The sequence below is a fragment of the Gekko japonicus genome, unplaced genomic scaffold (assembly GCF_001447785.1).
Source record: "Gekko japonicus isolate JY-2015 unplaced genomic scaffold, Gekko_japonicus_V1.1 scaffold4914, whole genome shotgun sequence".
NCBI classification, from domain to species: domain Eukaryota; kingdom Metazoa; phylum Chordata; class Lepidosauria; order Squamata; family Gekkonidae; genus Gekko; species Gekko japonicus.
In genome coordinates this window covers 52,108-65,010 of record NW_015175518.1, presented here as the reverse complement: position 1 = coordinate 65,010, position 12,903 = coordinate 52,108, and the positions used below count along the sequence as shown (strand labels likewise).

The window sequence follows — 12,903 nt, the reverse complement described above, 5'->3', positions numbered from 1 at the left end:
CGGTTGCTCACCCACCGCCTCACCGATGTGGGGATTCGGGGGCTCGCCTTGCAATGGCTTGTCTCCTTCCTCCAAGGTCGGGGACAAAGGGTGGTGCTCGGGGAGAGTACGTCCCAGAGGCACCCACTAGTTTGTGGAGTACCCCAGGGAGCTGTGCTCTCACCGATGCTGTTTAACATCTATATGCACCCCCTTGCCCAGATTGCCCGGAGGCATGGGTTGGGTTGTCATCAATATGCAGATGACATCCAGCTGTATCTGTTGCTGGGCGGCCAGTCTGGCTCTAACCTGGAAGATCTGGACTGGGCGTTGCAGGACGTAGCGGACTGGCTTAGACTGAGTTGACTGAAACTAAATCAGACGAAGACGGAGGTCCTATGCCTGAATCGGAGCAGTATGGGGTAGGGGTCCCACTTCCGGCCTTCAGTGGGGCACCATTGGTGCCAGCTCCAAGGGTCAGGAGTCTGGGAGTGCTCCTGGATGCTTCCTTGACAATGGAGGCCCAGGTAGCAGCCACTGCCAAGGCAGCCTTTTACCATCTACGGCTGATTAGGCAGTTGGTCCCCTTCCTCGAACGCAATGATCTGGCGTCAGTGATCCACGTGATGGTCACCTCGAGGTTGGATTACTGCAATGCTCTCTACATGTGGCTGCCCTTGGGGCAACTTCGGAAGCTGCAGCTGGTGCAGAATGCCGCAGCTAGGTTGCCGATAGGGGCCCCTATGAGGGAACACATCCAACCGGTGCTGAGGGCGCTGCACTGGCTGCCAATAGCGTTCCAGATATGCTTCAAGGTGCTGGTTATGCCCTTTAAAGCCCTTTATGGTCTGGGGCCTGCCTACCTGCGGGACCGCCTTTCCCCGTATGTTCCCTCGAGAGCACTGAGATCTGAGTCGCAGGACCACTTAGTCCCCCCTGGCCCTAGGGACACCAAGTTAACAACTACAAGAACTAGGGCATTCTTGGCTGCACCAATATGGTGGAACCAGCTCCCATATGAAACTCGCGCTCTCCGGGATCTCCACCAGTTCCGCAGAGCGGTAAAGACGGAGCTGTTCTGAAGCTGTGTGTCGTAATATTGTTATCAATTATAACACATCTAATAAAATTTTACATTGAAACAAAGCCCAACTATTTATTTACTCAATATTACATTAAAAACAGAGTCCAACTTATTCATTTCCCTCATGTTTCTACTCCTTTTCTATGTGCTTTTTACAGGATAGCTTAAGAAAACACCTTCCAACTCCTATGCATTCACTTCATAGAGAGCTTTTGGGCTATAATGTCAAATGGAGAGCACATGCCAGCCAATTTTAAAGTAGGCTTTTGCCACACAAAATCATGGACTGTTTGCTACAAATAGACATTCAATTTATTGGCTTGCTCCTACTTAAGAAATGCAATGGAACTGTTAATTCATAGAAGAAAACACCTTCCAACTCCATAAGAACTTCATGGATTACTCTTGAGGAAGATCATGAAATGAGTGTAAAAACCGGTGTACTCATTGAGTAATGAGAGGGAAATGAATAAGTTGGACTCTGTTTTTAATGTAATATTGAGTAAATAAATAGTTGGACTTTGTTTCAATGTAAAATTTTATTAAATGTGTCATTGTCATTGATCACAGTGATTTCCTGTTTTTTGACAATGGAAAAGTCAGCATTCTACCATTACATTGCCCACCATTACTTAAAAAACTCTTAACTGTCCAGCATCCTCTTTCAAAGCATTTCTTAGAAAACATTCGCCAATACAATAGCGCACTTTCCTTTGTTTCTGTGGGAGCTCAAATACATCACACACCAGGCCACGGAGTCTACCACTTCTGTATTCAGGGAACTGTCTATCATAGCATAACAAACCTTTACCCAGATCATCAAGCGCTGCCACAATATGGCCAGCTATACATTATAGATACAACTGAGGCAACTCAAATAAGACTGAATAGACCTGAAAATACAGACCTTAATGTGGAATTACTGCACACCTTAACAGAGCTAATAAAACAAATAAACTGCTATGCACAAACATATATACATATGAAAGAAATATTGCATACAGAAGAAGAAAGGGCAACAGCAGAAGGAAGATTACCAGTAGAATACTCACTACATTTTTACCATGAACCAAATGAAGATCCTAGACGTTGCAATCACCCACAAGTGGCAGAAATTGCTGCAGTATTCCAAAGCACTGATGGAGCACCACCAAGTAGGAGAAGTATCACCATATATCCCAGACAGGGTAAGCCAGTGCATTTGGATCCCTACAGCCAACACTGTGATCCCTTATCATATGTTTTAGCCTTTCTGTTTGGTGAACCAGGGTGGCACTGCAAATTAACACACAACTCACATTCTAAATCAGCTATTAGGAACAAGATCACACAACTGCAGTTCATATCTCACTGTTGGGCAGTGAGAGACCACTTTACTACTATCCATAACTTGGGCAAACTTACACAACAACTGGCTGTAGACTACTACTGTCGCATAGAAGGGGAGAGATTAGCCTACATCAGACATAATCAAAACAAATTACTATGTGCTGAAAGTTATGCAGGTCTCTTGGATGCCTTAAGCATGAAAGCCCAAGATGATTCTTTAAGACTAGGCAGAATGGTCGTGCTACCATCAACATTCTTAGGAAGCCCAAGGAATATGTTGCAGCTTTATCAAGATGCTATGGCAATGGTTAGACAGTTTGGAAAACCAGACATATTCATCACATTTACATGCAATCCAAAATGGAGAGAGATCAAAGACAATATTAAAGAATACCAACAACCAGAGCACAGACCAGACATTGTAGTGAGAGTTTTCCATGAAAAGGTAAAAGAAATTATTAGACTTCTAAAAACTGTACAAATTTTTGGACAGGTAAAAAATTACCTTTACGTCATAGAATTCCAAAAAAGAGGACTGCCTCACGTACACATCCTTCTAACATTAGGTAACCAAGATAAATTACGTGAACATCATCAAATAGATGCAGCAATATCTGCTGAAATACCAGATCCCGAAAAAGATCACTACATAGATGTGTCACTGAATACATGATACACAATCCATGTGGGCACATTAATCCACAGGCTGTGTGCATGAAGGATGGAAAATGCAGTAAAGGTTTTCCCAAACCTTTCCAAGAGAACACGAAAACAAATGTCAATGGATATCCCCTATACCAGAGAAGAAACAGTGGACAGACAGTAGTTAAGAAAATTAAAGGACAACATGTAGACATAGACAACAGATATGTGGTTCCTTATAACCCATACTTATTAAAATACTTTCAGGCACACATTAATGTTGAGGTGTGCTCCAGTATAGCTTCTATAAAATACTTGCACAAATATGTTTATAAAGGCCATGACTGCACCATTTTGGCAGTCACAGTGAATGATGGAGTCCAAAACTATGATGAGATCACAAATTATGTCAATGCAAGATACGTTGGTCCAACTGAGGCTATGTGGAGAATCTTTGAGTACAATTTACATGACAAATCACATATGGTAGTACGACTCCCTGTACATTTGCCAATGCAACAACAAGTACTTTTTAAAGAGGGCAAGGAAACCTTGGCCTTAGCACTGGCAAAAACGTCAGATACTATGTTAACAGCTTGGTTTAAAGTCAATCAACAAATTGCTGAACAAATGCAGGAGGAAGGAAACATGCCTACAGGCTTACAGCACTGTGAAAATTCTGATTACTGCCTTTACCCAGACATGCCAAAACATTACAAGTGGAATGCAGCGAAAAAACAATGGGAAAAAAGGAAAAACAAAGCCAAGGCAGACACTGTCCTAGCAAGGATGTATGCTGTGTCTCCCAGAGACACAGAACGTTTTTACTTATGATTACTATTATTACATGTCCCAAATGCACAGTCATTTGAGGATCTGCTAACATCTGAAGGGACAATTTGTGCAACGTTTAGGGACACGGCAATCCGAAGAGGTCTTCTTGAAGAAGACAGTGAATAGGAGAAGACTATTGCAGAGGCAGCAACCTTTAAAATGCCATTACAACTACGACACATGTTTGCGTACATCTGCGCACTTCAACAGCCATTCAACGCTTCACACCTGTGGGAAAAATTCAAAACTGACCTCTCTGAAGATCTATCTAGAAACCCCTCTGAAAAAGACAGTTACAAGCTTGCTCTTCAAGAAATAACTGACATATTGAAGAAATGAACACATAGGATTACCCATCGCAGAAGATACACCATTGCTATAAGACAGCAAAACATATCAACAAGCCCAACTACAGATTGGATTGACCATGAAAGGACAAGCTACACCAGAACAAATACTAATAATTGAGGAAATATTAAGTGTTACACAGAGTACCCAACAAACACCGAAAACATACTTTTTAGATGCACCAGGAGGATGTGGGAAAACATTTATATATCAAACATTGATACATATCTTATTGGGCCAAGGTAAAACTTCCATTGCTGTCGCTTGGACAGGAATAGCTGCCATGTTACTTAAAGGAGGACAAACAGCACATAGTCAGTTTAAATTACCATTGATTCTAACGGAGAATTCTGTATCAGCTCTATCTCCTAGCAGTAAAGAAGCCAAATATATTAAGGAAGCATCTCTAATTCTATGGGATGAGGCATCTATGATATCAGCAAATGCTCTTATGGTAATACACAGATTGCTGGCAGATCTCATGCATAACGACATACCCTTTGGAGGAAAAGTCATCCTATTAGGTGGAGATTTCAGACAAATTTTACCAGTTGTACCACACTCATCAAGCCAGGCAACAATACAGAACTGTTTGAAGACAAGCTCACTTTGGCCACTATTCAAAATACTCACATTAAAAACAAATATGAGAGCACAATCTGATAACAGCTTTGCACAATATGTCTTACAAGTGGGAAATGGAACCATCCCAGTGCAAAGGGCCATATCAAACTGTGCAATAAGATTACCACCTCAGTGTTTAACATCTGACATTATAACAGCAGTCTATGGAACAACTTTCACTGCAGAATCCTTTCTTCAGCATTCAATGTCTGTCATCCTAGCTCCAAAAAATGAGCACTGTGATTATATTAACAGCACTATAATTTCTAAAATGGATGGAGAAAGTATTACGTACTATAGCGTAGATGAAGTACAGTCCGATGACATTGGTGAAATAATGAAATACCCCACAGAATTTTTAAACTCATTGGATAGTTCTGGATTGCCTCCACATAAACTAACACTGAAAACAGGAGCAATAGTAATTCTGCTGAGAAACTTAAATCCTAAGCATGGATTGATGAATGGTACCCATCTACAAATTCTGAATATGTATACACATAGTTTGTATGCAAAAATAATAACAGGTGAAGCAGCTGGCCAAACTGTTATACTCCCAAGAATTGATTTAATACCAACAGATACAACTTTTCCTTTCATTTTACAATTAATAAAAGCCAAGGCCAAACATTGGAAAAGGTAGGTATCTATTTAAAGGAACCCGTCTTCACACATGGACAATTATATGTAGCAATGTCCAGAGTGAAATGTTTTGAAAACTTAAAAATCCATGTTTGCAGCACTCCTATCCAGGGATATTTTAAAGATGAAGATGGAATATTTACATCTAACGTTGTATTCAAAGAAATCCTTTAATTACTAACAGCAGTAACAAAACATACAAACAATTGAGAAATGCAGTCATTCACAGAACAGTGGACTTACAATTAAAACATTCAGAACTATAGCAAACCAACAAGCAATAAATAAATAAATGCATTACTGTTTTGCATAAATTTTTAGTACTGTACTGAGTGCGGCTCTTCACAAGAGGGTGGCAGGTCCAGGGCTCACTAAGCCACAGCCAGGAAACAATGGGAGCCCACAGAAGAATGACGCCCGCCTCACGGGGACACACGGAGCACACCCTGGCTACCACAACAGATACAGGGTGGGACTCCCGAGTCCTCGAAGCAGAAGCCTGTGTAGAGCTAAGCAAGGGAATCAGGGAGGGAAGGAGAAAAAAAAAGGGAAAACATTACTTAACCTTCCTAAACCCACTGCACAATTAAGCAGTGATAACAAGACACAGGACACTTCCATGTTCTGTGATGAATGGGCATCACATCCTACACCACAATTACAACTTAAAATAAACTAGAACACAGTACGCAACATTTTGTTGCGGGTCTCCACTTGTGTATTTATATTTGTAAATTGTATTGGATTCTTGCTGGGTATAGTTTCCTGGAATGATTGATTGGTACATTTCTTGCTAGGAGGTTTGATGTATGAAAAAGACACCTCAAAACGAATATCAACTCCGGGGGAGTTCGTCCATCATTGACATCAATTGTTTCAGTGACCTGTAAAACATATTATTGAATATATGATCGGTTATTCTGTAATTGTACTTAATATAAGCTTGTAATGCACAGTTTGCAGTAGTTCCATTCTGTTTATATCTTTACTATACTGCAACCCCCTTCTATCTTTTTGGTGATTGTATATTGGGGTCATTATGTCTACATTAAATTATAGGTTCACGTTTTCAGAGGAGGAAAGATGTAGGATTTTGGGAAACATACCTGGCCTAAAAAGAGGGGATAGGAGTCCATCAGATTGGACACAATTAGATTTTCTTAGCAAAAAAGAAATCAGAATGACACTGCATGCAGCGTCACTTACTGAATACTGTAATTCAGATTTAATCCCTAGAGAACTACGGTTACAAAAGGGTCCAGCCATGTTCCTACACAAGGAGGAGTTTAAAAATAAATGGATTGCAATCCTCAACAAATGTTCTTACGATCTCATGCTCCTAATTATTGATGAACCCACACAAGAGGCTGAGGTAATGAAAAAAGAAATCAAAGTAATGGAGGACAAATTGAAGGAATCCTTTAGTCCCGAAGCTTTTGGGAGTAAATTTAAGGAATTGGAAGAAGAATTAAAAGCATACAAAGCTGGAACCAGGGAAACCAAGCTTAAGAAATTTGATAGAGATAGCAGAGACTATGCCCTTAATAGGGCTTACAAGTGGTGTTCACCAACTGCGAATCCCGTTAAACGGGTATCATGGGCAGATTCTCGGGACCCTGTGTCAGAAATGGAAATCACTGAGGCAGAGGATTCAGCTACAACATCAGGGGAGGAGAGTTCCACAGGAAGACCTTTTTTAGACAGAAGAGTAAAGAACAGGGCAAGGGAGTACATCCCATACAATCAGTCCAAACGAGGAAGGAAGAAGAATTAGTAGTTAACTTAACAACTAGGACATTCTCTAAAGATGTTTTGGACACTTTGAATTTTGGACCAGGGTTTGTGTTTATGCCGAAATACAATGCATTCCAGGTGAGGGTAGATGTCTTTAAATTGATTCGGACCTTGAAATTAAAATGTTTTTTCGAAGGTTCAAATTTTGCTGATGTTAATCTATTTAAAAATAAATCCCAGTTCATTCCGCAGATCTACCATCCTTCTATCATGGTATTTGAAAGGAGAGTATTAGAAGATATTAAGGTGTTAGAACAATGTAACTTCCCTTTGAGATACAACTTAACTAGGTCGCAGTGGGAAAGCCTAAATGAGATATCGGGATTGAAGGATGTTATCATAAAAAATGCAGACAAAGGAGGGGCATTAGTTATACAGGAACAGGAAGATTATGTCCAGGAAGCTAGAAGACAGTTAGAGAACAGGGAATTTTTACACACGAGTAGACCATGACCCAATGGGAGAGGTCTGTAAATTGATACAAATAACAGTAAGGGAAGGGTTACTTTTTGACTACATCTCCAATCACACAGCAAAATACCTTCAGAAAAAGTATTCTAGGGTCCCAATATTCTACACATTACCTAAAATACACAAACAGGGTTCCATTGTATCTGGGACTAATCACACAGCAGAATACCTTCAGAAAAAATATTCTAGGGTCCCAATATTCTACACATTACCTAAAATACACAAACAGGGTCCCATTGTATCTGGGACTAATTCAGTATTTGAACCCTTATCAAAATATGTAGATTCATTTCTGCAACCTTTTGTGGGAACCCTTCCTACATACATCAAAGACACTTGCGACTTCATAACCAAAGTAGAGGGTCGTTCAGCACTGGTGGGAACGGCTTTAGTAACATTAGATGTTAGCTCCCTGTATACCAATATTCCTCATGATAAGGCAAGAATGTGTCTACTTAAAACATTGGAAAAATGGGAAACCCTCCTCCCCCACACACATTTTTTGTTAGATTTAGTTGATATTATTTTTGAAAAGTTTTTTTCGATTTGGTGACGATATTTATTTTCAAACTAAGGGGGTAGCCATGGGGAGTGCGTTTGTGCCCAGTGTGGCTAATTTATTTATGGGGGATTTTGAAGAGAAATGGATCCTCAACAATACCAACAATCCCTTTTTTGACCACATTATTTTCTTTAAAAGGTACATTGACAATTTGTTCATGTTAATTAATGATGCTAGTATTGTAGATCGATTCGTAGAGTGGCTCAGCACTGTCCATTGTTCTATTAAATTTGTACACAAAATGGATACTATAGAAATTAATTTTTTAGACACGACTGTATTTGTCCAGAATAATCAGTTGGCAATTCATCCCTTTAATAAAAGCACTGACAGGAATTCCTATCTTCACTTTAAATCACACCATGTTCAACATCTTAAAGAGAACTTACCTTATGAGCAATTTCTAAAGATTAAAAGGAACTCCACTAATAAAAATGACTTTGAGATGGAGTCAGAAAGACTTAGTATGCTGCTGAGGGCAAGAGACTACCCAACGTGGGTGATTGAGACAGCTAGGTTCAGGGCTAGACGCAAGGACAGATGAGAATTGTTAAAAGGGAGGAAGAAGGAAATGAGAGAGGATAGGATCCACTGGGCACTTGAATTTAATGCTAAAGCATATGGTATTAAGAAGATCATACTCAAACACTGGCATATATTGAACAATGTTCCGCTATGTAAGGACCCTTCAGTTGTGGGATTTAGAAAAACATCTAGCATACGCGACAAGATTATTAGGGCGGATTTACCAAAGGAGAGCGAGAATGACACCCTCCTGAGGGGCCATTTTAGATGTAAAAAGTGTGCAGCTTGTCCACAAATGTGGGAAACAAATGTATTGTGTTTTCCTGAATCTAATTGTAGGAAGGAGATTACTCATTTCTCTACCTGTGCCACCAAGGGGGTGGTTTACCTTCTGATCTGCAGTTGTGGGCTTAAATATGTGGGTCAATCTACACGTGCGCTTAGGACACGTGTATTAGAACATAAGTCACTGCTTAGACATAAATGCCTGGACGCTCCACTTGTGTCACATTTTTTAGAATTAAATCACAGCCCCGACGACTTTAAATGTATAACATTGGAAGTTATACGCCCGAAACCGTATGAGGTCATTGATACAAGGAGGTTACTGTTACAGAAAGAGGCATACTGGTGTTTTAAACGTAACACCTGTCAACCAGCTGGATTGAATGTAGCACTGGACCTAGTATGTTTCCTGTAGATACTTAGCACTGAAATAACAACTGGGTGATTCTCAGATCTGTATACATTTATGTGAGTTAGGTCTGCGCAAAGACTATGGAATTTCTGTATGGCTATATAATTGTGTCTATGAATTTTTCCCCTGTATATGTTACTATCATTGAGTTGGACATATTCTGTGGGATTGCTACACATGTCCTCTTTAAGTTGTAACATATATGATGTTGGCAACATTGATGTGGAGAGCATGTGACACCTTTAAGCAGTCAATATAAAATGTTAGCATAGTGGATACTGGCTAAGGCCGATCATCCCGTCCTTGATATTATGGTTAAGAACTCTTGTGAATAACATCAAAATGTATAGGGTAAGAAGTTTTTTATTCATTCATATTGGAAGTGAAAAATATTTTGTAATTGATTAGACTAGAGTGATGTGATAAAATTATATTTTATTATAGAACCAAGGAATATCCGGTTTGGAAGACTTATGATCATGTGGAAGCACACTTATGTATGTATTTATATTTGTAAATTGTATTGGATTCTTGCTGGGTATAGTTTCCTGGAATGATTGATTGGTACGTTTCTTGCTAGGAGGTTTGATATATGAAAAAGACGCCTCGAAACGAATATCAACTCCGGGGGAGTTCGTCCATCATTGACATCAATTGTTTCAGTGACCTGTAAAACATATTATTGAATATATGATCTGTTATTCTGTAATTGTACTTAATATAAGCTTGTAATGCACAGTTTGCAGTAGTTCCATTCTGTTTATAGGAGTTACTGATCCAGCAAAAGTGACATCTGAAAAAAAATGGTGAAAAGAGATATAGAAGCATTAGAAAAAAAGAGTAAAAGTAGAGGGAACACGAATGTAACAAAAGATGAAATTAAGATATTAAGAAACCTAGCAGGAGATGAAAGTATTATTATTAAAAGAGCAGATAAAGGGGGAGCCCTGGTTATACAAGACATGGTGGAATACTGAAAAGAGGTGGATAGGCAACTGTCAAACACCACCTATTGTTTCTCACAATACAAGAACTTGTGGGTAATCGATGAAATTGCTGAGCAGTTGGGTTAGAATGGATAAAAGGAAATACTTCTTTACCCAAAGAGGGATTAACACATGGAATTCACTGCCACAGGAGGTGGTGGCGGCGGCTACAAGCATGGATGGCTTCAAGAGGGAATTGGATAAACATATGGAGCAGAGGTCCCTCAGTGGCTATTAGCCACAAGGTATAGATAGGAACTCTCAGACTGGGGCAAGTGATGCTCTTTACTCTTGGTGCTGGGGGGGCAACGATGGGAGGGCTTCTGGTGTCATGGACCCACTGATGGACCTCCTGATGGCACATGGTATTTTTGGCCACTGTGTGACAGAGTGTTGGACTGGATGGGCCATTGGCCTGATCCAACATTGGCTTCTCTTATGTTCTTATTATGAAAAATTATCCCATGATCCTACTTATCACATATTAGATATTATAAACGTTACAGTCATGAGGCACAAATGTTGGGGTACATTAATGATTAAATAAAAGAATATTTGATAAAAGAATATCCTAGAGCCCAATTTTTACATTATACCAAAAATACATAAAGGGGTGCAGACACATTGTAGATGTTAACAGATCCTTATTAAATCCAGTTTCCTCATATTTAGACAGCTTCCTCCAACCTTATGTACTGCAAACTCCAGCTTATATAAAAGATACAAATCATTTCATCTCAGAAATGGAAGGATTAACTAGTTCTGAAAAAACTGTATTAGTGACTCTTGATATTAATTCACTGTATACAAATATTCCAAATCAGGAAGCTAGAAAAATTGTTGAAGAAATTTTGGATATGAGACAAGACAAATCCCCACCCACCCACTTCCTTATGGACCTGTATGATTTGGCAATATATAAAAATTATTTTAGATTTTAATATAAGTTTTACTATTTAAAAAAAATGGAATGGCAATGGGAAGTGCATTCACTCCCAGTGATGCAAACATACTTATGGCAAATTTAGAAAAAAGATACATATCTGTAAGAATAATAATCCTTTTTTTGATAACATCATTATGTACTATAGATTTTTTGATGATTCATTCATCTTATATAAGGATAGACACAGTTTAGGCAACCTGGTTGAATGGATGAATAGCTGGCATCGAATGATTAAATTTACTGCACAACGGGATTTGACTAAAATAGCATTCCTGGACACTCTGTTTTTTAGAACAGAGGAAAATAGATTAGCAGTAAAATTATACCATAAAAGTACAGATAAAACACTTATTTGCATTTTAAATCTTTCCATGTTAAACATTTGAAATTTAATCTTCTCTTCTCCTAGTTACTGAGAATGAAAAGAAATAGCATTCTGGAGACTTATCCTAAAGACAGCAGGATAATGTGTGATAATTTTAGGAGATGTGGGTACCCTCAAACCATTCTTGATGTAGCTCTTAGGAGAGCAAACAATATGGAACGTAGAAGTCTTTTTCAACCAAAAGACAAGCAGTATGGCAATAATGTGTTGTGTGCTTTTAATTACACTCCCTTAGCAGGCAAGATCAAACAGATAGTTTTGAAACACTGACACCTTCTTAGGGATGTGCTGGGATGTACTGAAAAACCTGGAATCGGCTTCAGAAGGACAGCAGATTTAGGCAATATATTAATTAAAACAGATGCACATAAAATTTTCAAAAGGAACATAAGTCTAAAAGAACATTACAAATGCTATGAATGTGCTTGTTGTGCACAGGTGTGGGAAAGAAAATCAATATTCCACCTGTGAACTTAAAAAGTGAATTACAATTCTATAGTAACTGTTCATCATTCTAGACATCTATCTAATCAAATATGTATGTCAAAAATATTATGTGGGGGTAACGATGAGAACATTAAGAACTAGAATTACTGAACCAAAAAGTAAAATTAGAAATAAAAACTCCGAGGCACCCTTAGCAGATCATTTTGTCAGCTGGATTCATATAGAAAATGACTTCATGTTCACAGTACTGGAGAAAATAAAAGAGAACCCATACAACAGAAATGACCAGTGCAAAACATTGCTGCAGAGAGATATATTGCCTTAAATCTTATTTTCTCTATGAACTTAATCATAATTATGATTTATCTCGCTTTTTGTAAAAGCCTCTATGGCTCTGTACATCTCTAATTTATCAATCCCACTTTATTGGCGGGTTTTTATGCTAGCAAGATTCAATCTTTTCCCCTCAGCTGTTGTTTTAGGCAGATATAGGGGTATCCCCTATAGGGACAGAACCTGCAATTATCTCTATAGTGAACCTGATTCAGTTGCTCATATCCTTCTACATTGTCCTCAATATTCTACTATGCGTAGCTATCTGATTAGTC

At 38.9% G+C, this 12,903-nt stretch overlaps 1 protein-coding gene across 1 annotated transcript; it reads left to right on the top strand.

Moving 5' to 3' along the window:
* The first annotated feature begins 2,588 nt into the window (after window positions 1-2,588).
* LOC107122876 lies at window positions 2,589-3,868 on the top strand. The gene is given in 2 exon segments (XM_015426017.1): window positions 2,589-3,033; window positions 3,036-3,868. Coding segments are annotated over 2 exon segments (1,278 nt in total).
* The last annotated feature ends 9,035 nt before the right edge of the window (window positions 3,869-12,903 follow it).